The 27,399-nt window shown below is 42.2% G+C and overlaps 2 protein-coding genes and 3 pseudogenes across 3 annotated transcripts; 3 read left to right on the forward strand and 2 right to left on the reverse strand.

The window, feature by feature from the left end:
- Positions 1–2,562: 2,562 nt before the first annotated feature.
- Positions 2,563–8,572, reverse strand: eif3k (eukaryotic translation initiation factor 3, subunit K). 2 transcript variants are annotated; one of them, XM_085130559.1, is made up of 8 exons: positions 8,387–8,572; positions 6,678–6,776; positions 6,142–6,262; positions 5,355–5,429; positions 4,645–4,711; positions 4,375–4,452; positions 3,104–3,229; positions 2,563–2,714 (listed from the first exon to the last, which is right to left on the reverse strand). In XM_085130559.1, exons 1-8 carry the CDS (start codon positions 8,446–8,448, stop codon positions 2,683–2,685), a joined length of 660 nt encoding a protein of 219 aa, XP_084986685.1. In that variant the 5' UTR covers positions 8,449–8,572; the 3' UTR covers positions 2,563–2,682. The 2 variants fall into 2 exon arrangements, with proteins under 2 accessions (XP_084986685.1, XP_084986684.1); XM_085130558.1 differs by having other exon boundaries at positions 5,355–5,432.
- Positions 8,573–12,457: 3,885 nt separating this feature from the next.
- Positions 12,458–12,582, forward strand: LOC146503900 (U2 spliceosomal RNA; annotated as a pseudogene).
- A 4,923-nt stretch (positions 12,583–17,505) lies between these two features.
- On the forward strand, positions 17,506–17,712 carry LOC146503901 (U2 spliceosomal RNA; annotated as a pseudogene).
- A 1,507-nt stretch (positions 17,713–19,219) lies between these two features.
- Positions 19,220–19,343, forward strand: LOC146503902 (U1 spliceosomal RNA; annotated as a pseudogene).
- Positions 19,344–20,493: 1,150 nt separating this feature from the next.
- On the reverse strand, positions 20,494–27,086 carry LOC146503903 (uncharacterized). The gene is made up of 12 exons (XM_085130530.1): positions 26,716–27,086; positions 26,311–26,619; positions 25,805–26,174; positions 25,575–25,662; positions 25,202–25,497; positions 24,747–25,109; positions 24,445–24,635; positions 23,944–24,280; positions 23,030–23,654; positions 22,745–22,933; positions 22,194–22,660; positions 20,494–22,051 (listed from the first exon to the last, which is right to left on the reverse strand). Exons 2-12 carry the CDS (start codon positions 26,610–26,612, stop codon positions 20,813–20,815), a joined length of 4,467 nt encoding a protein of 1,488 aa, XP_084986656.1. The 5' UTR covers positions 26,613–26,619; positions 26,716–27,086; the 3' UTR covers positions 20,494–20,812.
- Between the last annotated feature and the right edge of the window lie 313 nt (positions 27,087–27,399).

A 27,399-nucleotide genomic window follows, 5' to 3' on the forward strand; every position in this document is an offset into this window, starting at 1 on the left:
TCCAGGATTTCCTCAGTGAAGAGGTCACAGGAGCATTACCAATAGAAAACTAGTGTCCAGTAACTGTTACAAATCTTACAAGTTTTGCCACAGACTGTGAAGTTACTCAAGTGCCTTACACCTTATCTAACAGCAGGGGGCGCCTCCTGAAGGTGGGAAAAGAAGCCTAGACTGTTTAGATATCTGCAGAAAATGTGAAATTGTGCTCACTTAACCTTTGACCTTAGTTAACGCTTTCCAGATATCTTTATGGGCCATTTACTCCTTGCAAATATTATTAACCGCGGCTGCTGAGTGACCCCTCATCTGGGACTCTCCTCAGCTCTTTCTGGGATAGTGGCACAGCTGCCCCTCTGTTGGTCTTCCTTGGTCTCTTGTGTTCTGAGGGCCTCTGGATGTCTGGAGTTTTGATCTCCTCCATACCTGCTTCATGCCCTGGAGGACGGGGCTGTGGCTCCCCACACCCTCTAGCAGATCATTACATGAAGGAACCTTTTAAATACAAGCGCGTTCATGCTCACAGGTGTACACACAGGTGATCACACACACAAACTACACCCTTTTTGGCTCCTACCTCAAAGCACACTGTGTGCTGTTGATCTTACGTGCTGCACAATAATGTTTAACACTTAGTATTTACGGTGATATTCACCTAGATCATCATGATGTTGTTTATCCCTTGTTAAATGCTTTTCTTTTTTCTTTCTCAACAGGTGATTGATATTTGTATTTTTGTCAGCTTATATTGTTGGTTTTTGTTTTTTGCCCTTTATCCCCGTCCCTCTTCTCCGCTGTTTTTTTCCCTCTTTCTTTCTCCCTTTTCTTTTCCTTATTCAAGTCTGTCAAGTGAAAATAAAAAATAAAATAAACAATAAAAGGTGAATCAAATAGATTAAAAATTACGGCAAGGCTGGGATGGTCCATTTGGTAAAGTAAATCCATTGGGCATCTTTCTTCGCCTTTAGACAATAATTCTGATGGCAAAATACCCAAACGGGACAGGCAAAAAAAATAAAAATAATAATAATTATTAACTGACACAGGCTCTTATTTTGTAAATGACTTCTCACACCATGTTAAAGACTATTATTAAAGTTACTCACAGTACTTGAAATGTGCAATTCCCTTGTATTCTTATTCCTATTTATTCTATCTATCCCTTTTGTACACTCTGTATTTTTATATGTCTCTGTATTTAGATAAGAGATAAGATAAGATAAAACTTTATTAATCCCTCGGGTAGGTTCCTCTGGGAAATTTGTTTTCCAAAAAGCACAGCACCGACAGAAGTTACAGAGTCAAGAATATTATATATATATATATATATATATATATATATATACACACACACACATATATAAATACAAAGACATATATAGATAAAATATACAAAGGGGATAAATAGAATAAATAGGAATAAAAATAAAAATAAAAATACAAGTGAATTGCACATTTCAAGTATGATTATTAACAAAAGTATTGCACAAAAGGTATTACACAGTGAAGTGGAGAGGCACTACAGCTTAGTTGTTCCCCTCCCTCTCCCCTCCAGAGAGGAGTTAAACAGTTTGATGGCGTGTGGGACAAAGGAGTTTTTAAGTCTGTTGGTTCTTGTCTTTGGGAGAAGCAACCTGTCACTGAACAAACTCTTCTGGTTGTTTATGGCCGTGTGCAGAGGATGCCCAGCATTGTCCATAATGTCCAGCAGCTTCTTTAGTGTCCTTTTCTCTGCCACTGTCACCAGAGTGTCCAGCTTCATGCCAACCACAGAGCCAGCCTTCCTGATCAGTTTTTCCAGCCTGGATGAGTCCTTCTTTGCTGTGCTGCTCCCCCAGCACACCACAGCATAGAAAAGTACTCCAGCAACCACCGACTGGTAAAACATCCTCAGGAGCTTCCTGCAGATGTTAAAAGACCTCAGCCTCCTGAGGAAGTACAGTCGGCTTTGGGCTTTTTTGTACAGGTGCTCTGTGTTGCATGTTATATGTGTATATATGGTATATTTCTGCTCACATTCTGTAACTTCTGTCGGTGCTGTGCTATTGGAAACCGAATTTCCCGGAGGAATCCACCCGAGGGATTAATAAAGTTTCATCTAATCTAATCTAAGATGGTGACATCAATAAAACCCCACTTGAGGCTTTATAACGGGAACTTTATAAACCAACAGGTGACTCTGACATATTTTACAGACGGTAACGTTATCAGTGGTCCTTGATGCACTCTAACTTTAGACTAACAAACCACTGCAAACATATTTTATCTTGTTTTAATCATAAAATCTAAAACATTTCTCACCCATGAATTTGAGATTTTAGTAGTGATGAGGAAACCTCTGTGTAGAACACAAAGACGCTGAGCGGGTGAACAATAAGTACCCAACTTACACCATCACACACTCAACACGCAGCAAACCTAAAATTACAACACCTTCACCACAGGATGACTAAGTAGCAGCTTTAAGCCTCCTTAAGGCTTCCCAACAGCTCTCAGCCAACGCCCTGATCCCGTTTAGGAGAACAGATCAAAAATCAATCAATCAAGAAGCAAACACAGACAGGCTGGAAATGATAAATTACTTTTATTGAGAAAACTTGTGATTATGAAAACTAATGATCTGTCTGACTCCATCATAACTGCTGCGTGTGGTTGTTTGTGTGTGAGTGTATTTATGCGTTTCCATCACTGAGATGTGGCCATGATGCTGGATACACCTATACAAGGAAAACAAAGGGAGAGTGGGGAAAAGAGAAGGAAATGAGGTATGAATATGAAATCTCTGACTTCACTTCCAGTCACAGTGAAACAAATAAAATACAAAAGACCTGCAAGGTCCTGGGTTTGTCGGGCCTACGGGGGGGTGGGGTGCATTGTCTTACAGTAATGAGTCTTATTTAACAGAATAAACAAATGGATTTTATGCTGATACTAATAAGATCCCTCTTTAAAAAAACATTTTTTTAATTACAACCCCGGCGATTTCGCTTTTGTAAAACAACACAAGTAGTTAGAACAATGCGGTGTTCGAGTGGTTTGACTCTCGGTGGTTTTTTTTGATTAGCTGTGACTTTTCAGCACTAATATGCGCAGCGGCAACACTCACTCTCAAAGTCGATCTTCTCCACAATGTTCTTGGGCTTGACGCTCTCCTCCTGGTTGTAGATGAAGATTTGTCCGTCCTCGTTCTCCGTCCAGCCGTACTTGTTCATCCACATCTTCACCTGCGTGTCTGCACACACAGAAAACAGAGGTTCACACAGATTTACCACCAACATGGAGTCCAATCGTCCGCTTTACTTTAAAGACGGCTGATTTATATTGAGCTGTGCCCATTAGAAGCTTCTGTAGCTGCTGATTTAACCCTTTAAGACCTACCATAGAACCAAGTCCGCCAGAGCTTATATTATATTTTTACATGCTGTGGAGCCATTTTTGGGAGCATTTCAAGTTGCTATACATCAATACAACCATTACAGCCTAAATTTTAAAAATATGTATGCATTAAGTGCATAGTAATTACATAAATTGCAAAAAAGTGCAATAAACTACAAAAAAATTGAAAATCGTTTTTGTTTTTTTAACATATATTTCTAGTTAGAGAAATTTAAGAGGTTTATCCCTCAAAACTGTAAATACAAAAAAGTTGCACAAAATAGTTTCCCACCACAGGAAATTTATTTTGAGTGTCTTCATAGTTTTATTTTTGAAATACACCAATTTCTATATACTGCAGGAAAAACGAAAATAAATATTATACTGCATATTTGCAAAAAAGCAGCATATGCATCAAAATAAACTATTTCCAGCAGTGCAATATTAGTCCTAAGCATCCCAGAAACGACACAGAAAGTCATAAAGTCAAAGATAACTTTTAAAAACACCAGTATAGGCTCATGAGGCCTTGATGGTAAAAAACTACATTTCCGCGAAAATGACGTCACTTCCGGTTTCGTGCAGGTCATGGCGGACATGCGATAGTTTGTCCTGATGGACGTAGGAAGTGTTACAAACAGCTGATTGGATCGGCAAAGCGTGTTTCTGGAATATTATGTTTTTGTTGCTGCAAGTGCTTTTTATGCAGTTTTTGCAAAGCTATATGTGGAAGGAAACTGTGACCTAGGACAAGCTGATGGCATAAGATGTAAGTACAACTCCTAAAAAATTATTGCGCTAGCTCACGTGGTTGCAGAGCTACCGGGATTTAAAAATAGTTACACAAAACGGAGCGTGCCCGCTCCGACCGGTTTTAAAGGGTTAACAGATGCGCGTCGTTATGTGTCACACAGTCAAAACAACTTATAGTCTTTAAATATCAAAGGTTGATTGCACTGAGCCGTCTGCCAGGTTTTTACACGTGTGTGTCAAAAGTCTTACCCAGCGGGTCTCCGAGCATCTCGGCCAGTAAGCGGCGATCGATGGTCTGGTAGGTGATGCCCACAACATGGCAGATAACTAAACAGAAAACATTCGAGTTTTTATCATGTTCAAACAGTTTTGTGTGGTTTATTCTCAGAATTTGCATCACTGCGCTGTGTGGGCGTGTCTGTCCTGGACATTTTCCACAGGTTGTTCAATTAAACCAGCTGTTTGTGTTAGGTGTAGTGGCATGCTGCCCAACGTGCTGAGTCAGAGGACGATACTCACACTTGCGCACAGAGTCCTCAAAACCAGTAATGCCATCGATGAGCTCTCTGTTCTCCTCTAGACTCGTCTGTCCAGGACGAAAGGCAATTAGGATTAAAATGATAAAAATTAAATGTGCTTCAAAAGCATTTCGACAAATAGAAGCAGAATACTTCATTCAAAGAGCAAGATGGACCCAAAACAAACTATTTAAGAAAGATTAGGACACAATTCATTCATTCAGTTCACACTAAAATGAAAGGAACAGCAGCAGGCGAGGTTTGAGGGAAAGATGAGCACTGATGACTCCGGCAGGTCGGAGTTCCGTTTTGGTGGTTAATGTCAATTTTAAGTAGAAGCAGGAGGACGGGACACAATTTTTGATGTGTGTCCACATTTTTTCAAAATGCTAACATTGAGAGCTTGTTTCTATGGTCAACCAATCAACGCACACTAGCGTCTGGACCAACCACTTTGACTTGCCCTTTGAGCTCTGCTGCTCCTACTGGGAAAGGAGAAGCTAAAAAAAAAAAAGAAAAGAAAAAAAAGCAGAAAAGAGCCTAAAAGCTGAATTCTACGAGCTACTTTGAAAAAAGGCCATACTAATAGTTTCTGGAAATCATGTGTCCTCAGCACAGCCCTTCAGCTGATGGCCCTGTTGAGGTTTTACTGTGTTTCTCTTACATGGATGCAGAGATTTATGTGCATGTGGTTTAGTGTGAGTTTCGTACCCAGAAGCTCTGGAAGTGGCACGTCTCCAGCAGGTTCCCCAGATAGAGGATCTGTCTGATGGGCCGCTCCTCCTGCTGCGACACAGTAGTCAAGGAAATGCCCCCCAGACCCCAACACAGAGCCAAGCTCCGCCACCAGCACCACCCTGATCTGTTTATACACAGCCCTGCAAAAAGATTCTCTAACACCACCAATACAGCCTTAATCAGAGAATTTCTGATATAAGCGAGAACTGCCACTCGATAGACTTCCTGTTCCTAAGGGAGCGCTCTCGAGGTACTCCACCATGAACAGGGCCCCATGGAGCTGAATACTGTGCGTGTGTGTTTGGGGGGGGTTTGCATCCTAAAATAAATAATAACTCATAGTGCTTTTAATCTTTTTGGCACAGATATTTTTTTCTTCCAGTAATTTATAACAAACATTTAACACCTACAGAAAATTCTGATTTTCAGATTTCAGACAACATATCAATACTATTTCAACTTCGTCTAGAATGGGGGGAAATAATTATTTTAGCTGGTTAGCTCAATTCACTGAGGATTACATTGGAGGTGGACATCCATTAGGCACAATGGAGACATTTCTACTGCAGCAGAGTAAAAGGATTAATATTCATAGTCAGCAAAAAAGAAAAAAAGATGTCTGTCCAAAGTGGGACAGAAGTATGAACTTCTAATCAACTTCTTAAAGTTTCCATAACTCCTATCTGCACACATTCAGAGAACCTGTCACATATAAATCTCCCAGAATGCAACGCTCAGAGAGAAAGCACCAAAAGGATACGTGTGTCTGGTCGATCATGCACTTGCAGAGTGTGAAGTCGGTGTGTGGCAGGTTGGTCAGAGCCTTCAGCAGAATCTGTGAGGTCACTTGAGTCTGGAAGTATGCTGGATTAAACTGGTACCTGCACAGATGTCAAGATTAGAGTCATCACCACTCAAACATCAAGGTATCCAACAGGTAAATCAAATAAAGACCATTCTGGTATATTCCTAAGAGCTGCCTCTGTCTCCAAATTATTTAGAGTCGGTAATATTTTTAGCAGTGTGTATAAGTCACTTTCTTTCCTACCGAAGGTAAGTCTGCTGCTTCCTGGAGCCGACATCCAGCAGTAGAGGCAGGCTGGCAGAGACTGAGCTGCCTTTGTTTTATGATCAGAATCACGCCATAGTCAGGGCTCGACTCCCCTATTGGATAAAACTTCCTCCACCTATTTTTTTTTTCTATCACTAAATTTTTTTTCCCTTTATTTATATTTTTAAAAAAATCCAGTGTCTTAAAGTTGAATAGCTGCTGTTTGGGTAACTTATGTAACTTACAGCTTGAGCACAGCAAGGTTTGCTTCCAGGTCGTAGGCATTTTCTCTCGCTTGCGTCTCCACGTAGCGCTCCAGCGTTGCAAGGTTTTCTGGGTTGTACCTGTGAGGGGAGATGAGATTATTATCCATAAATAAAAGCAAATGTTTCAGTGCTTTTTTTTTCATTTATGTGCTTATAAGCTTAAAATGTGTTTGTCGAGAGTTGCACTACATCTTCAGGATAACCCTGATTCTACATTGGGTTCCCATGCTGTGGAAGAGGTCATGCCATCCCAGTGGCCCTGATGTTGTGTATTATGAATACTCTGGAGATATTAATCCTAGACCAGCCCTGGCACGTGATCAGCCCACTGATGGATCCCTCTGCAGTTTATTTACCAGCCCAGACAAGGACGCCAGTCTCTACCTGCTCAACCAGGTCTACAAAGCTAGCGAGCATTGTGAGAGTTTTTGTGTATTGGTTTTTTTTTTACTTTTCAGTGCCTTCAAAACCATCAAACCAACCGTACTTGATATCAAACTAACTGGGCTCAGCTGCATGCTTCCCTGGATAGTTGAAACCACAGAGTGTGTGTCTGCAGCACTGTATGCCAGACAGCTAGCAAAATTCAGACACTGCTGGACAAATATTCGCAGGACCTCTGTTCAAACTGGAAAGCAACAGGAGCACATTTAGCAAATGATAATCCAGCACAGAACACCATGAGAAATCATTCCCACCTGTGGCCAACAAACTTTACAACTCCTCCTTATGACATGTGGGCTTTCTTAAATCGCCATATCTTATTTGCACCTTACTTTTTCCCTTGTTTTTTTTATTTTTTTTTAAAAATATAGCGTTTACAATTTCCTGTCTTTCACGTTTATATCTTAACTGAGCCTTTATAACAGGGGTCCTCAATCCCAGTCCACGAGGGCCGGTGTCCCTGCAGGTTTTAGATGTGTCCTTGATCCATCACAGCTGATTTAAATGGATAAATGATCTCCTCAACGTGTCTTGAAGTTCTCCAGAGGCCTGGTAATTAACTAATCATGTGATTCAGGTGTGTTGACCCAGGGTGAGATCTAAAACCTGCAGGGACACCGGCCCCCGTGGACTGGGATTGGGGACCCCTGCTCTATAACAAAGCAATTTTCTTGGGTTAGTAAGGTATTATGATTACAAATTACTGATCATTTCAAATCAGAGACGGTGGAAAGGTCCACCAGTTGAGCCTCAGGTGACAACAGCTGCGTAAATGGTTAATTTTCTGTGTGAAAGCAGAAAATGAACCCTGGGCTGATGAAAACAATCCTAATCATGCAGTAAATGACTTCCTTTGTGTGAAATATCTTTGATCACCGCTTTTAACCTGAATGAACCGTTAATGTCCATCTAATGAAAATCAGTAAACAATAGACCACAGAAGCCAGGGTTTCTCACTTTATGACCAATACAAATTGTCTACAGTTCAATGGAGCAAACCCGGCTAATGCAGCTGTATAAATCGAACACGAACATTAAACATATTTTATCCAATATTTGTTAACTCTGACTTATTATTTCATTAATACAATGTTGGTGTAATTAACCAACAATAAAACTCGTTTAATGAGGCATCAAGCTTCCCTGTATGGGCTAGCCACCACGGACTCACTGCACCAAACGTTAGCTTGCGATATTAGCAACCAGGCTAAGCTGTTAGCTCGGTCCGCTGTTGTTCTTTGTACCTGTCGATTCCTCTGAGAAGCTTCCCCACGTTCGCCCTCATCTGCTCGAAAGACGACGCCATTTGGTCCAAACTTTTACTTGATTTTTTTAAGCTAAAAACCCGAATTAACGCCGCACGTGGGCCGCAAAGTGAAAAGGCACCGGGGCGGAGGGAGAAAAAGGTCGGACCGGAAGTGTTGATGGACCGGTACGCTAACCGTAATGCCGGAGCAAAGCCCTGTGGAAAGTCGTTCCGTGAACTTTGTCCGTCATAATTTTCATAAACGTTTCAAAACATATGTTTAGTCCGATCGTTGTTTTAGCAAAAGTAAAGCTAGTATCGGCACTCAGCAGGCACCTCATCCAGGCGTTTTAAACATTATCTAAATAAATAAATAACACATTAAAAAATAATTACATCAATAAAAAACTTCAGTGATCGCCAAACAACAGAAAAAGACCTTTCCTATTTGAAACTGAAACTACTACATGAAATGCGTGGTTCTTCTACTTTCGACTTTAATTTTCCGCATGTACTTTTACATAACAAGTACAGTTAGGAAACTTACTGCTCTCTACAGGGGCCGCTGCAGCAGATCAGCTGCCTTTTTAGGATCCTTCCTCTTTTCCTCTTGCCTGGCAGCTCCATCTTCAACATCTTTTGTCCAGTATATCCATTCTTCCTTTCCTACACAAGTCTGAATCTTCTCAGGCTAGCCTCTCTCAGAATCAGAATACTTTATTAATCCCTAAAGAAATTATGTGGTTACATAATTTTCTTTTCAGATGTCCCTCTGATTTAATTATCTTTCTGTCTGTCTTCAGCTCGACCTCCTGTTTCTTTTTCATTTCCACTGTCTCCAAACTATACATACTTTGGTGTCTGAGGAGGATGTGCAGAAGTGCTTCAGACAGGGGAACGCACTGGTCCTGACGGGATTGTCGTGTCCTCAAGTTATGCGTGGCTCAGCTGGCTGGAGTGTTCACAAATATCTACTGCTCCCTCTCTCTGTCTGTGATCCCAGCCTACTTCAAAATGGCCACCATCATCCCTGTACCCATGCTTTGAGAGGCTGGTCAGGAACTTCATCTGCTCTGCACTACCCAAATCACTGGACCAGTTTGCATACCACCACAACAGGTCCACTGATGACGCCATAGCCCTGACACCAAGTACTGCCCTCTTGCACCTGGAGAGGAGAGACACATTTGTGAGAATGCTGTTTGTAGATTACAGCTCAGCATTCAATACCATTCTTTCCTCAATGGAAACTGCAGGATCTAGGACTGAGCAGCTCTCTCTGCAGCTGGATCCTTAACTTCCTGTCTGACAGACACCAAGTAGTCAGACTTGGCAGCATTACCTCATCACCTGTCATAATGAACACTGGTGCTCCACTGGGGTGTGTACTGAGCCCTCTCCTGTACTCACTCTACACCTACAACTGCACGGCCACTAGCAACTCCAACGTCATTGCAAAGTAATTGAAAAGTGAGCCCCAGCATCCTCAAATCCTTCTGTTGTACCATTGAGAGCATCCTCACTAGATGCATCACTTCTTGATATGGCAACAGCACTACCTACAACCTCAAAGCTCTCCACAGAGTGGTGCGGTGTCCTGAAAGGATAATTGGAGGTGAGCTTCCCTCCCTCTGGGACATCTATAAGAAGCAGTGCCTGACCAAAGCAGGGAGGATCATCAAGGACTCCAGTCACTCCAGCCATAAACTGTTCAAACTACTTCCATCAGGCAGGAGGTTCTGCAGTATCCGGTCACGAACGGGCAGACTGAGAGACAGCTTTTTCCATCAGGCCACCAGACTGCTGAACACTGACCACTAACACTTCATAGACACTTCACTTTCACTTATCCAAACTTTGACACTTATGAACTCCATATTGCAAAATATTCATCTGCTGACTTCTGCATATGTTATACATATGTATATACACGTGTGTATATATATGTATGTATATATATTTGGTATGAATATTTAGTAATGTGCACACATTCTCATATTTGTACATATTTATGCTTATGTTTCTCATATTTATTATTCAGAGATTTTGTTTTTTATATTTCCTGGATTGTGCACACCACTGTTGCTTGTGAAGCTGCACACAAGAATTTCACTCACATGTGCTGAACCAGTGTACCAGCACATGTGATGTGACAATAAAATTGATTTGATACATCCACCCACCCACTCCACCCTGTCTGCACTCTCTTCACTGTCTATTGCCCAGGTATTTAGACCGTCCCTGCTCCTTGCATCTTCACCTTCCCACCTGCCTCCCTGACATTCAAACACATGTAATCTGTCTTTCTTCTACTGATTTCCATTCCTCTTTATGTCCAGAGCATACTTCCACATCTTCAGACTGTCTTTCACTTGCTCCCTACTCTCACTACAGACTTTAGCCAGAATTCCACCACTTTAAAATTCAGCACATGTGTTGCTTGTTAGAACACCTTTAGTGATTTTTTAACATCTTTGAACTAATTTCACCTAAACAGTCTGATGCTACCATCAGAACTATTCATGCTCTGTGTCAGCTGAATACACGACTTTATCTGAGTGTTTTGGACCTGAATAAAATACCTTAGTTCAAGGCAGGGAGCAGGAGTGTTATGGCTAATGAAACAAAGCTTTTAGGTCAACTGAGGCTCTTTTGGATAAAAATCGTCCAGGTTTCTTTAAATAATTTTTCTCTTAATCCATCAAAAATAATGGCAAAGTCTCTCAGTAGTGACTAAACCTCTTTAGTCGTAGACATGAAAACCTAAGATTTAAAATTATTTAGAATTTCCGACATAATGATCGAACAAATTGAGAACAGCAGAGCATTATTTGAGAAGAGGCTGCATTAAGCATCCATATGCAGTCTTTTCGTTTGCTTTGTATTTTAGATAAACTGTTTACATGACAGACATACTAACAGCTATTATTGCTTATATGTCAGAACCGAGTATATTTTATATAACATATATTGATTAACCGTAACGGCTGATGTGTAGTTTGTAAAGTCAAAATCAGGACTAGTGCGCATGCTCAAACCCAGGTGCCGTTAGCTTGACTCGCTACAGTTTGACGCCACCTGAGCATCAATTAGCAGGTTGGAGGAGACTTTTAGTAAGTCAATTTCTACCTAATAACTTTAGAATCTATAATTATTATTTCACATTGAGACCACCGTATCAATTAAAAAAAAAACACCCTGTCTGTTTTTCGGGTAGTATTTAATAGGTTTGTTTGGTTTTACCAACTCACGGCTCTTCGTGGATTTGTGGGGTGAAGAGGTCTCAAGCCCAGTCGCCATTTTCGTGATAATGACTTCTTCCTCACACCAGGCGCGTGTTTATCACAGCCTGCAGAATATTTATAGCGTGTTTAGTTCTCAGACAGATGGATTTACGGGAGACTTTTATTAAATTTGTTGACTCAAAGTATGTGCTAACTTTACTTTGTCGCATGTTAGCGGTAGCATGTTGTCAGACTTTGACTGGTATCTGCTGCTGTCATGTAGAGGGTGTTCTGCAAGGAAAAGTCGAGCCAGAACAAAAAGAAAAAGATTTGCGTTAATATTTGCGGTTTGTCACCGAGTGGTTAATTTGTTCTAAATAGCGGAGCATGTAACATAAAGAGTGTAGTTCGCCCTCCGCGCCACCAGAGACCGCTAGCGAAGTTTGTTTTTTCTTAACGAGAAACGTAAAAACATTAATTTACTTTACCAGAAATTTATTCCGTTTAATGAAGTTAAAATAACACTCATATTTAGCGAAATGAGCGTGAGTGTTGGCATGAATGTAAACTAAATGTATTATGTTTATTTTTTGTTTTAGTTTTTTTTTGCTTTTCTGTTTCCTATTGGACTAAAGCGTACCACGTGTCTAAGAAGACAGAAGGAGGTTTATTTGCTAAAGCTAGCAGATTCAAATAACATACATCACACTGGTTATACGTTATCTAATGATCTCATGGTTGCTGTTTTATACGATGGCCTGAAATGGCGAGCGGTTTAGTTTCTGAACCGTGAGTGAGGGAGACGGTGCGGGGAGTGACTCCGTCTGCTCCGACGTTTTCCTGGTATCGCTTCTCGGCCTTTTGGCTAAGATCAAGTGTAGTATCTGTTCTTACCTGAGAAGCACAATGGCGACCTGGTCGGCCAGCTATACGCAGACTGAAAGAGGAGATGGCACGAGGAACACCTTAAGATTTGCTCTAAAAGATAAAGATGCAGCTTTCCAGGATCGAATAACTTTTGGGAGGAGGATTTTGTTTGATGCTTTGCAGATTCAGCCCGAGGAGATCTACTGCTTGCAACAGAGTATAACCAACAAGTACTACGATGTGACGCTAACTACGAAAGACACAGCGGAAGAAGCAAGGAGAAAAGCTCACCTGACGTCAAATGAAGAACTAAAAAGGTACATGGTCACCCCTTTATATAGAAGTGACTATAGTATCCTAACTGTACACATGTATAACCCATGGGTTTCAGAAGAGACTATAAGATGTTTTTTGGGAAGACACGTAAAGGTCTTACCTGGAGTAAGAATAATAAAAGATGGTCTGGGCTTGTGGACCGGCAAAAGACAATTCCGCGTCAAAATGGAGGAAGACCCGAATAGTGAAGACGGCTATCGACATCCTCCGGCAGTTTTTTCTATCGGGGCGGACAGAGGCTTCCTCATCTACGCGGGCCAACCTCTGGTTTGCAGAAGATGTGGCGGTAAAGGCCATGAAGCCGCTAATTGCAATCAGGTGAGGTGCCGAAATTGCAATGAAACGGGACATAGCACAAGAGACTGCACTGTACTAAAGAAATGTCATTTATGTGAGTCAGAGGAGCACATGGCAAGAGATTGCACAAAGCCCAGGTCATACGCTGCAGTAGTGGTGGGGCCGGTGGGCCAAGAGAAGGAAACTGGACATGACAAATTAGGAACACCTTTGTTAATGCAGGAGACTCCTGCAGGTGAGAGAAATGAGGCTGACGAGGAAGAAGAAGTTTCTGAGAGAATGATAGAGGTTCCTTTGTTAGATACAGAGGACAGGAATAAGGAAGGATCCTTCGCTACGAGTGAGGACATGACGGAGCAACCGTGGAGAGAGGTTAGGAAAGCAGGAAGAAAGAAGGCGAAAAGAAGGAAAAGGCAGGTTTCGGCCACTCCGCCAGAAGATAGCAATGAGGAAAAATTGGAGACTGCGCCTTTCGGTGTGGAGGGAGAAAGGCGTGCTCCAAAAGGAACTCAAACGGAGTGTACCCACACTCCTTTGAGCACCACGATAAGTGAAAATGATTCCGACGATGGGAGTGAAAATGAAAGTAACGCTGAAAGTTCTCTGATACGAACATTATTTTCTCAGGAAAGTTTGGGGAAGTAGCCCTTACCATTAAATGGATAAGATGAAAATAATGACTTTAAATGTCAGAGGACTGAGGAATGCAAAGAAAAGGGGAGCTGTGTATGAATTTTTAATTACTTGCGACTTTGATATATGTTTAATCCAGGAAGCCCACTTAAGAGACGAGGCCGACGCTCTGCTCTTCACGAAGGAGTGGGTAGGAGGCGAAGCAGCATGGAGCGTGGGGAGCGTACATGGATCAGGGGTGGGAGTTTTGTGTGGGAGGAAAAGCATCCAAATCATAGACACGTTCTCTGTAATCCAGGGTAGAGTGATGGTAGTGGACATTAAGAAGGCTGGATTTCAATGTCGCGTGGTTAATATTTATGCACACGCAGAACCACGGGCCCGTAGAGAACTCTTTGCTGGTTTGGATATATGTTTTATGACGAGCAAAGTGATTATCGTGGGAGGAGACTTAAATTGCTCGCTAGACAAGGATGGTGGATCGTCCCTGCTCAGAGATTTTATGGCAAAGTACAGTTTGGCGGATACTATGGGAAAGATATTAGGCAAACAGGTCGGTTATACATGGGAAAATAGTCGAGGAATGAGGAGCAGATTAGATTATATATTAGTAGGAGATAAGGAGAAGGTAACGGGAGGGGGGACAATTTTTGCCCCTTTTACAGACCATAAAGCAATTTGGGTAATGGTAATTTCCGGAGGAGCAGTTTTTGGTAAGGCATATTGGAAATTGAATAATGACGTCTTGGCAGAATATGAGTATAGGGAAAGATTTAGAGAAATCTTCGGAAGTTGGGTGGAAATGAAAGGGTTGTATGAGGACAGAGTGAGGTGGTGGGAAGAAACGAAAAAGAGAATAAAAACGTTTTCAATTGCTTATAGCACACAGAGAGCGCAGGCTTCCAAAGAGGTTTTCAAGAAGCTCCAGGAAAAGATTGCAGGGATAGAAGCTCAGAGGAATAACAACAAAAACGGGGGAGCGAGTGAGGAATTGAATGTATTATTGAAGAAACAGGAGGATTTGTTCCAGAATAGAGCGAAAACAAGAATGTTTAAATTTATGCAGGAGGAGCATATGCGACAGGAGAAGTGCTCGGCCTATTTTTTCGCTCATATGAAAAAGAGAGAGGAAAAAGGGGCAATTATGGAGTTGGAAAGTGATGGGAAATTGGTTACCGGGCGGGATAACTTATTGAAGGTGGTAGAAGAGTACTATAGATCATTGTTTGGCGTGGAAAAAGTAGATGAAGATGCCCAAGAAATAATCTTGGGATTTCTGGAAGAGAGGCTATCAGAGGACGAAAGGAAGATATTGGAAAGGAGTATAACAAATCACGAACTATACGAGGCGACAAAGACAATGAAGAATAACAAGGTACCTGGGATAGACGGACTTACGAAGGAGTTTTATATCACATTTTGGGATCTCATTGGAGACCACTTGTTGGAGGTATTTAATGAAATGTGTGAAAAGGGTAGAATGCCAAAGAGTATGAGGACAGGAGTGATAAGTCTAATACATAAGAAAGGTTCACCTGCAGCGCTTTCAAACTATAGGCCTCTCTCAATGGTCTGCGTGGACTATAAAATCCTGAGTAGAACCCTAGCAAGACGTCTGGCCCGAGTTATGCCTGCTATTATAAATGCAGACCAGACATGTGGGGTGAAGGGCAGACAGATTGGTTGGAATTTACAACTACATAGAGATGTGCTTATGTACATAGAAGAGAGGAACTTGACATCAATATGTGTGACACTTGATCAGGAAAAAGCCTTCGATAGGGTCAACCACGATTTCCTGTGGAGGGTGATGAGAACTTTTGATATAGGGGGAAAATTTTTGAACTGGATAAGTATGATGTATACTGACATAATTTGCAAGGTAAAGATAAACGGATACTTAACAGAGGAAGTGCAACAGAAGAGAGGGCTACGGCAGGGTTGTCCCCTGTCCGCCCTACTCTATGTCATATACGTAGAACCGTTAGCATGCGCAATAAGGGGAAATGAGAAAATCAGAGGGGTGGTTTTGCCAGGGGGGGAGGTGCTGAAAATCTCGCAGTACGCAGATGATACAGTACTCTATCTGGAAGATGATGGGAGTGTGAGGGAGACGATGCAAACAATACAGACCTTTGAGAGTGCGGCGGGGTCAAAGGTTAATAAGGAAAAATCAAAATACAAATATTTGGGAAAATGGGCAGGTAGGAGAGAGATGCTCTGTGGGCTCTCGTTGTGTGAAGGGCCCATGCGGGTTTTGGGCATTGATTTTGGGAACCCTGGGGGGGACGCAAATCATAATTGGGACTTGAAGATGGCAAAAGTCACAAAGAAATTGGGGATGTGGTCCAAAAGAAAGCTCACTATAACTGGCAAGGTTTTGGCCGTAAAAGCTGACATCTTACCTGCCCTACTCCATTTGGCATATGTCTTCCCAATGCCACAGACTCATAGGAAGGTGCTAACACGGGGAATTTTTAAATTAATTTGGGGGGGGTATGAATACGTAAAAAGAACAACGATGTATCAGACAATACAAAAAGGTGGGAGGGATGTCCCATGCATCCCCTTGAAATTGGACGTGATGTATTATAGCAATATCTGTAATCTATTGAATAGGCCCAATATACACAAATGTCAAGTTTTGATCCGCTTTTGGTTATCTGGTCCCATGAGACAATTGATCGAGTGGGACAATAGAGTGCCGAGGGCGGAAAGCAGGCCAGAACATTATTCAAGGATGATTAAATGGCGAAAGAAGCACCAGGAATATAAGGACAAGGACCTAATGTTGAATCACAAAAAACTGTATAGAACTTTGGTGCAGAAAACCCACACCCAAAACATATGGGTGCAGGAGGAGGTATGGAAACGAGCCCAAAAAAAGGAACTGAGCAACGGGTGCAGGGACCTTAATTGGTTGCTGCTGCATAAAAAAATACCAGTAAGGTCAATAATGTATGCACATAGATTGTGTGACAATAAGAACTGCCCGAGAAGCACATGTCAAAGAGAAGAAACAATAGAGCATGTAATGTGGGGATGTCCTTTCGCGGGAGAAGTGTGGGGCGAAATGCAGAGGCAGTATGATTGTTTAAAAGGAATCTTGTACAATGAAGTAATGTCCCTTACGGGGTGGGAGAAGGGAAGCAATCGAAAAGAAAAGTCTCTTTTACTAGTGTCTTTGGTGAAACTATATTTGTGGAAGGCTCGGCAAGGGTATATTCTGGGGTCATATAAATGGACAGTTATGGGCACATGTAGGTTGGTAGAGAAAGAAATAGAAAAAGTATGGCATTTTGAGATATTGAAGTGGGGGTGGGATGCAATCAAAGACAGGTGGAAAACCATTTTTCAGAAGCCACCTAATTTTGGAGACTAAGTGGGGAAAGGTTTTAGTTTGTTTTGAGAGCAATATACAGTAAGACTAGTTTTAGAGTCAAAAAAAAAAAAAAAAAAAAGGATGGGAAAATATGTTAATGTGGTTGCCAATCGAGAAGATGCGATGTAACTTTGGCATGTTGTGTAAATGAATGTGTGTTTTTCCATTTAAAAAAAAAAAAAAAAAAAAAAAAAAAAAAAAAAATCCTGATTAATCATTTTGCTATTTGGATATTACAGCACCTGCAGAAAGGACAACTGAATAACCTGATCAATGGGGAGAGAAAACGTTTTCTTCTGTTTAAAATACGCTTGTCCTCTGTTCTATCAGAAGTGATGTTTGTACAGTTTCTTTGCAGTATTGTTACTAAGTTTGTGGTTCTTTTGTACTTGAAAATAAAAAGGAAAAAAAAAAAAAAAAAAAAAAAAAAAATCTGTTCTTATCAGTTTAATATCTGATACGTCCCCTACCCGGGGACCATATATTAAATTGATTTTTGGAACAGGGAGATGGAATAGGGGCTTGCTCCGTCCACTCCACGCATCGACCTGGTATTGCAGTATCTCCAGGAACGGTGCACCCCCCTAAACATGTGGAAAAACAATGAAAGCTTAACTGGCTTGGTTAAGTAGCAGTGTAACTACGACCAGTCACAATTTCTTGTAGCAAAATACTGGCGACGAGAATGGATATACTTCCTATCCTGCGACACCAGCTTGCATATTCGCCATGCATGAATATTTCACCCATTGAAAACACTACGTCCAAATGAACAGAATCAACCTTTTGGGATTTACTTACCTTGGTGATTGAGCATGTATCAAGGCATTTGCCTTTTTGAATTTTCTGAGGTTCATGTTATAAAATGATAATGTAACCTAATGTACTTTTTATATCTGTTTTCTTTTTTTCTTTGTGTTTAATCACTTGAGCCTTAACAGAATTGTATTTCTTTCCCTCTTGTCAACAGTTTAATTACATTCTCACGTCACAAGATTTTATTGTGCGAGTCTGCCCATGTTAGATCTACATCAAAAAAAGTTTCAGTAACAGCTGTGAATAGCAGCAAACAGGTGCTAGCAGCAGCACTTACTGAAAGAAAATTATGGTTATCCCCAACAGTTGACCCCAGTATCACTGTCACTAAGCAGAAATGAGCTACGGTGACTCGTTGACAATGTAAGGGATAACGGACAGAGACCTGTCAATATCAAAATATAATTAAAATCAGGGAAATACCTCAGCAGTGACCGTGGTCCAATAATTTGAGGGGTTGTTGATATTATAACGATATGAATTGTGTGGCATATGTCAGGAAGAATGCCGGCGTTACACTTCACATTCGGAAGGTGTAAGTAAACATCCATCTTCTCTTTAATAGATTTTAAAGAAACCAACAGGTCATCTAAAGTAATATTAGTTACTAAGTCCTGTTTTGTTTTTGTTTTTTTAAATATCTGGTGGAACTTTTATGTCTAAAAAAATCAGTCCAAAAGTCCTCTGACTATCAAAATCTACATCCTCCTCTTGAAGGAGTTGAGCACAGTGTGAAAGTGTCTCAAAATCTCAGATCTAACCCCATCACCTCATAAAAGTGAGCGTTCCCACGCCAGGACAATAGGGGGCAGCAGGAGTAGGACAGTCAGCTGTCCAGCAGGAGAAAACAAAAGGACAGGAAGTGGTTGTGCTGTTAGCAGAAAACGTGTGTGTTTTGTGTGTTGTTGTTGTTTTTTTCATCCTGAGCATCAAATGTGAATCAAACAGTTTTCAGCTGCAGTTTGATTTAACTTGGAGTTACTTGAACTTCCTATTTGTTGGTGGATTTAAGAAGGTTAAATTGATTAACTATTGTGATCTTTCAGTCAGCTTTTGTTGTGCAGATGCAGCAATGCATGATGGGAAAGACTCCCCGTATTTTATTAAAATGAAATAACCTGATGTGGCTATGTTGGAAGCTCCTTCCTGTGTATATAAATAGTGTGTAGTCCCAGCCTCCTGCAGGCTGTGTTTGTGTTGATTGTGAGATTGTGAGCACCGTGAGTGTGCAGGGTTTGTGTGTAAAAGAGTCCCCCATGTGTGAGATGAACAACTCATACTTACCTGGCAGGGGAGATACCATGATCATGAAGGTGGTTCACCCAGGGCGAGGCTCAGCCATTGCACTCCGGTTGTGCTGACCCCTGCTCGCGGGGATCCACAGTACAGTAGTGCAATTCATCCTGATCGGTGATTGGTCAAAAGTCTAGAGTGAAAGGCGAGGCTTGTGATTGGTGGAAAATGTGCAATGAAGAAGTCTTCTTTTATTCATTCAGTCTGTTGTCTGTTTTTCTCTTCATCAGCTGATGTTTCCAGCTCCTTTATCCCACCGGACGCCTGGAATGCTGTCTATGTTCTTCAGCATGATCACAATGTGTTATTTATGTATTTTGACTGGTTGACAATGACAGGACAGTAAGCATTATCAGTGCACATACAACAAAAGCATCTTGTTTTTATGCCAACAGTGATGATGATGATTTTCCTTTGGCTCTTTTGAACCCAAACAGTTTTGAAAGTCCCCTGAAATCAACAGCAATTGAGAACGAATTTCTTTCTTTTCTTATGTGTTATTATAATGTGCAATGACTAGCCATAAGAGGAGTATTTTATGTTGCCCCCATCAGATGATGTAATTGTTTTACTTTTATACTGGTAAAATGTGAAAAATTATTCCTGCCATTGTACTGTAATTTACAGACATGCTAGAAATTAAAGGCATACTCTTGACCCCTATACAGAGAGACATTGTTGCACTTTGCTGCCATGTTAGGGTTCACTTTTGAAAGGCAAAAGAGTTGCAAAATGATTACAAAGTTGCTATGACAGATAATGTTTGTCCTGTGACAAAGTATTTGAAGAAGGGTCAGTGAATAGTTGATTATGAAAATGGTGTGATCATATACCATGGCTTTCACAGTCACCAGATCTCAACCAAGAGTATCATGGGAAATTTGACTGACATAACAGATAATAGCTCTGTTAGTGTTTCAGAATCAATTCCAGTAAACACTGAAGCTCTTGTGGAGACATGTGTTGTACAAATACTTAATGAACTTGACTTTGCCACCTGCTTGTACACATTGCTTCTTTGGTTTGGGTCTGTTATGTTTCTACATATTTGTGTCTTTTAAACCTGTTGGCAGAGAATGCTATTTGTGTGTAACTTAATAAAAAAATGTAAAACATGTTTCTCTTTCTATAGATTGTATTTATTTATGCTTGTATGTTTTGTCAGTGCCTTTTGGACTATAGTGATGCTGATTCAAGGAAGGTCAGTAAGTCTAAGTCATTCATTCATTCATTCATTAAGTTATTCCACAACTCACTGTTACTGTAATACAAAACACTTTATTAAAATAAATGAAACAGTGAAACCCAAGACAACACTACAATCAATCAGTGAACTTGATTCTGACTGTAATGTAAATTTTTTTTAAAAGATCAATTCTGTACAAAAAGATAAAAGTATGATGTCTTGATCATTGTTTTGTAAAAGACTACGGGAAAAACAACAATGGCAATCAGTGATATTTTAAAAGAGTACAAAAAGATAAAAGTTGAATGTCTTGATCATTCTAAAAGTCAATTGTCCAGCAAACCCATATGGGGTACCACACCAGGTCCTGCTCTGTAATGTAAAACCCTTTTAACCCTCCCCAAGCTGGTCAACCATGTAGGTAAAGTGCTCGTAGCTGCTAAAAACTCTGTTTTTCAGACCTGTTGATGGGGACATCATTTTTACAGAGCAGAAAGTTTTCTTTTTATATTTTTTATGTCCTTGGGTTGGCTGGTGGCAGATTCTACAAATGGGAAGGTTTTGCACCCGTGACACTTTGGCTCCTACTTCTGAGGGGTGATCCTTAAGCTTACGCTTATACTGTGTTGCCCTTGCCCAGACTGAAGGTCTGCCTGCAGTGTCTAGTGTGGTAATGGTGGGTGTTATGACCAATGTGGAAGAGTGTGATGTAGCAGGGCCACTATTGCCAGGAATAGTCTCGCTGCAGGGTTTTTTTTGCAGTATGGGGGGCTGAGTCTCAGAGGTTGATGTAGAAGCAGCCACTGAAGGCACAGGTCTGGTGATGGTAGAGGTTGCGGGGGTCTTTCCAAGTGGTGGTGGTGGTGGTAGTGGCACAGGTGGAAGAGGTGGCTGAGGCTGGGAGACTGGCATCAGCAAGTCTCTCCTTCCCTTCAAAACCTTGGTCCCTGCAGTGCTGGGTGTGGGCTCATATTTCAACAGGGGGTAGTCTGGAGGAGGGAGTACTGGTGGTTGGTGTGGTGCTGGAGGTAGGTGTGCAGATGAGATGGAGGTGATCTTGGTCAAAATCGATGGATGTTTTGTTGCATGCAGATTGAGGATCCTTTCTTGCTGACAAATGAAGTCCCGCACAGTCTTGATGTTAATTTTAGGGAGAGGAATGCCTGCTTTACAGAGAACCGCATCTTCCACCAGAATCCGGTGCTGGATTCGCTCATAGGCCTTTAAAATAGAAAGTTTCTCTGGACTGTTGCGAGACCCCTGAGGTGAGCGCAACCACAAAAGTTTAACCAGAGTGTACATTAACCTGTTGCTCTGAGCGCTGATGTCATGTTGTGCGGGTGCATAGCGCTTTACCATCTTTACTCTCTGTATGAGAGCAGCATCAACAAGGTCATCCCTTTTAGTGCGGCAGTAGAGGGTGTTGCCCCAGTGCGTCTTGTACAGCTGGTTAAACTTTTGTGGCTGTTTGTCATGCTCCTCCACGTTATTCCAGGTTTGTAGGACCTTGTTCCTCTGCTCAGTGGTAAGTGATAGCTTGTCCTCCATCAGGCTAATCTCCACAAGCACAGAGCAGAACATTTCCAGCTTTTCAAATCCAGGAAGGGGGTTTGAACTGCAGGCATCTTCCTGTAAAATGAATACAAAAGTGGTTGGTAAATATATACACAATTCCCTGTGTTGTCAGACAAGCAGTGCATCTTTTAATCATTTTTTCAAATGTTTAATGGGAGCTGTGTCCCTAATATGAAAAGTAAACCTAGCTACTCACAAAGGCTGGAGGGTGAACTGTGGAGGTCTCATCATTGGTGAGTGTAATGTGGGGAAGGACAGTATCCAGTACAGTGTCGCGTGCGTCTTCGTCACTCTGGTATGCTTCATCGCGATCATCTGGTTCGGGTTGCCCAGGCTGAACCACCTCCTCCTCAGGACCAGGTCCATCACTGATGATGTCCTCCAGAGAGAAAGTTCCAGACTCTCCAGTGCTTTGGCTGAACAAATACTCCAGCCCAAGCAATTCATTTGATGTGAGATCAGCTGGGCCACGGAAGTTTACTTCTACAGGTTCTCCAAAGAGCTGCTGACAGCGAGTGTTGAGGCGATCGATCAACGGTGCAGAGTAAATCCTGTAATGCCGTCCTTTGCCACCAAATACAGCATTTGAGCTCCTGTCAGAGTTCCACCTTGCAATACCACTTATCAGGTAAACCTGATAGGGACGTGCTGCGCAGTGGGGACCTGAACACAACAACAATAAAGGAAATGACCATGACAGGATTACAAGTGTAAATTGTCACAAGTATACAGATTAAAACTGTGTACCTGGAATCATGTCCGGAAGTGATTTGTGGAACCCTTCCAGGCTATTGCTTCCACGCAGACATTTGTAATAGGGGACATCCACGTTGTTTATTGTTGTGCTCTGAGCCACCCTATACATGCTCATGTCTGGTGGGTCCTGAATGCACTCCAGGTGTCGCTGCTGTGCTGCCCACATCTCATCAATGGCCCCTGGAAATAATCAGATAGACAAACCTTGTGTGATCTTCAGTTTGTCCCAATTTGTATTAATATTCTAAAAATCTTTTGAAATGAGGACTTTCCTACCAGGTGTTTTGAAAAGACTCACTCCACTCTCATCCAGCCCAGCTGGACCTTTCAGCTCCTCAATAATCAATTGGGTCAGCCGAAATGTTTCCTGAGCCCCAAGTGTGACCCTGCGCACATGGTGTTTTAACTGCTCCCTGGAAATGTAAAGGCGGACAACTTCCTCATCGGACACAGACTGCATTTCTACTGGGTTCTTTGCTCTGGCGGCCCTTATAAGCAGCTCAAGGTCTGTGCGGTTGTAAGCCAGCACTGCCCCAGCTACTGCAGACTTAAATGCAGAGTACTTTGCATGAGCCTCTGTACGTATGGCTGCATCAAACCGGTGGATCCAGTGAAAGATGTCCAGACGCACAAGCATCCCACTGTCCACCCAAGGCTGAAACAAGGCCTCTACTACTGATGTTCCCTGTGCACGGCAACACCCACGGTCCACATACAAAATTTTGGGAACAGGCTGATTGGCCAAGTGAAACCTCTCCATGACTCCACGGCACATTGGCTGCAGCTTGTCAAAGGACTCCTCGCAGGTCAGCACAAATGTAACTATTTGTGAGTGTTCGTTTCCGATACTGGTGAACCATTCTGCTGAGCCTTGACCTTCCCCAGACAGCTTTTTCACTACCTAAAGAAAAAAAAAAGGCAAAGTTTGCATTATGTGATAGCATTTTGAAACAATAAAAACCCCATAACAATACCATGAGCATCTTTCGTATTCCCTCTGTCACAACAATACAGAAATACTCCTTTCTGTCCAAAAACATTGTTCAAAGGCTAATCACACACAAAACAAATACATGGCCAATATCTATTAAAGACAACAGGCCAGTGTCTTTCAAGAGTAAGCAAGGTCTGCTTGCTTGTGTAATGACTTAAAAAAAAATGTGTGTGATACAGTATTATGAAGTACATACTTTTTTGGTGGAATCCATTTTCAGCACAGTGCCAAAAGTGGACAGAATCTGGCTTCGGTAATCCCTCACATTGCTGGCCTCTGCCAGCAGGAAAGCGTGGCGCAACAGCCATGCAGAGGGAAGCTCTCTTGGAGGAAGTGGCGCCTGGAATGTGTGCCGTAAGGCTGAGACGATACCCCCGGGCTCCGCAAAAGTCATTAGGAGTGTGGTGTACAGGTCCTTCCGCTGAAGGTACTCCTCCATGTGATTCTCTTGTATCTGCCGCCACAGCTTGACCATAGTGTTTCCTTCGGTTCTGTCTCTCAGAAAGCGTACAACATTCTTATCCACACCACGCCTGCAAGGACAGTCACAGTCAAGTTCTTGATGCTGAATTGAGTGAGTGAGTGAGTGAGTGAGTGAGTGAGTGATTGACAACTTAAAAAAATAAAAAACAACAACAACAACAACAACAACAACAACAGAGGAAGCCCTACAAAAATGTGGTATCATTTTACTCACTTGCTAGTCAGGATGGCCGGGAACATGGCTTGGTGTCCCTCGCTGAGTTGTGATAAAATTGCTGAGTCCCAGGCAAGCCACCGACCCACTTTTCCTCCTCCGCCACTTCTGCCTGCCTTTGTACATGGTCCGCAGCACAGGACCTCAGTAAGCATTGTGTACCAGTTGGACACGTCACAGATGTGACGTACCTGAAGTATATAATGAAGAAGAGAGAAAATGGCCAAAATAAGCATGACTCCAGGATGGCAGTTTTACCGTTTACATTTGAAGACTTGAGTAAAATATTTATGTGAAATTACCCGGTGGTGATAGCCAGACTTATATAGGTGCACATTTTGTCCTTTACCCACACACTCGTCAGCTCGAGGACACTTCAGGGAGTACTTCCATACCCCAACAGGACGCCACAAAAAGACACGGCTGCGAAAAAAGAGCTGTACACTGGGCACAGCACCCCTGGCATAGCCAGGAGGTTCTGGTGGGTAAAACCACATGCGATCTGATTTAATCACCCGTCGCCTCTTTAACACACCAGTAACATCCTTGTATGTCTGAACAGGGGTGAAAAGCCCTCTTTCAGAGTCCTCTTTAAGCCAGGAAATGTCAGCAGATGGGATACCATTAGGATTTTCCCAGGGACGCACCCATCCCTCTAGCTCCACCTGAAACACACACATATAACATAGAATACTAGAACAACACACACACACACACACTAACTGAAATACTCTGATTTCAAAGAAATATCACTTACAGGTGAATGACTGAACGGTAATTGTGTTGTATGATCATGACCCTGGGATGCAGATGACTCAGTGAGTCCAACGGTGTCAAGTTTTTTGGACCGTACGGCAGCCTCTGTGGACTCAAGATGTTTGGGCTGCACAGTAGATTTATTTTGATGTGACTGTACAGTGTTCTTAAACTCCTTGGACAGGGGAGCTGAGTTCTCCTGTGTTCCAGACGTCTGGGAGGAGGAAGCACCTCTGCTTGTCAGCCGTCGCTTTACAGGTTGACTTGCAGACAAGGAGTGCTGGGACTTCAGTGAATCTATAAATGAGGTGACCAATTAGTTTTGTGATTATAATGACTTTGTACCAAGTATATTAACCCTGAATCTCACATACCTTCCACAGACTGGGATGCAGCTATCAGTTCAGCATCATCACCTGGCCACAATGAAGGATCACACCTGGGGGTACTTGTCAGCCATTGCTAAACAATACAGTTTATTGTGAGTATCGCGATTGATGGAAAAATTTCACATGCAGACTTTGCCAAGATTAATCACATATCACTATCTTTAACTAAGTCATTTACTGCCCTGTTCTGCTGTTCTCCTCCATAGCACACTTACTTGTTCCTTGTCATATATATATTTTCTGAACCTCTTCATTTGGGTGCTTGTGATGTGCGTCACTGGCGTGTTCAACCACCTCTTCACAGAACTGTGTGCCTTCTGAATGACCTCCCTCTGCTCATCACTGAACTTCTCAGGTCTGTCCTTTTGGCTGCTGTACTGACAATATAATTCCCACATCTCTTGAAAGGTGTGATCTTCAAACCCTTTCTGACCATAGATGCACCTGTCAATGTTGGCCTCAAGGACTACGGAGACTTGAGGGAAGCTTTCTGCATATTCTGTGAGGTAATCCTTCACCCACTGGTTCCCTATCTCTCCCTTTCTTTGTGGATTTGTCACCTCTGTTCTGTGCCTGTCAAGTATGCTGGAATCACACATACAGTTTGAACGTTTACAACGAACAAGATATACCGATAATAGCCTTACACGGGGAAATGTGCAGTAAATGGAAGTTCAGTAAACCTGCCTATTGTATGGTATTAAATATATGATACACTCACTACTTCATATATCCCACGTCGTTTGCAACGAGCCACCGAAACGGTGCATTTTCATATTGTCCAAATGGCACCACCAGCTTTCCCAGGCACTGCTGACGTAAAGGTGCGTGGATACCCTCGGCTTGAAGAAGCTTCTCTGCATGAGTCAAGGCAGTGACTTGGCTGAGCAGCTCCTGTGGAGGTTTGGGGAAGACCGTACTTCGGACCCGATAGAAACGTGCCTCTTTGGTTGCCATAAGTAGCGCCTGCTGACGATGTGCAGGGGCATCTGGATTAACTACCCGAATCGTCGGTGTCGCCATACCAAGACTAGAAAATTGAGTTAAAAAAGGTCAAATTAGTTATTCAGCGTCGCGTCGTGTACTTTCAGCTAAATCCAGGAGCGTCTTAGAGTCGATAACTTACTGTAAACATTGAAGAAATGCCAGTTTCCATAAGAAATAGCGGACTTGCCGGCTTCTTCGCCGTTAGTTGTTTTGGTGACGCAACTTCCGTCGAGCAGACGATTGGTCGTCTACAGTGGGATTCGGCGCTCCTATTGGCCCGAGTCTACAGTGTCTACGCTCACCGTAGACTCCGGGCCAATGAAAACGCCGTAACCGTCTACAGTCAGCGTAGACTTTGCACTACCGTAGACTCGACTTCTGCTCGCTCCCCAAATGTGGGAATCTCGACTGCATAATTTCTGGTAGTGGGGGACTGCGTTCGCGCTCTCCCCTGATCACATGTTCAAAGGAAATAGAAGAAACAGATATAATAGTGTCCTGGTGTTTATTAAGTCTTTGAAAGCTTACTTACAGGATACTTACCTGGCAGGGTAGATACCATGATCACGAAGGTGGTTCACCCAGACCCACCATGGCGACAAAGACTGCTAACATGACAGGTTCCAGGAGGAACGCTGTGCGTTTTGAGATGCAAGGGAATTGCGAAATGGACTGACTACAGTTCAGCAGGATTGTTATACAGAAAGAGTTGGGATTCTCACCGACGCAGATCGACTATATCTTTGGCTTGCCGGGAAAGAAAAGTTATGAGGTGATTTTTGCCACTAGTACTTTCTACGAATCATGTCTGAATAAGTTTAAT

The sequence above is a fragment of the Neolamprologus multifasciatus genome, chromosome 14, assembly GCF_963576455.1.
Source record: "Neolamprologus multifasciatus chromosome 14, fNeoMul1.2, whole genome shotgun sequence".
NCBI lineage: Eukaryota > Metazoa > Chordata > Actinopteri > Cichliformes > Cichlidae > Neolamprologus > Neolamprologus multifasciatus.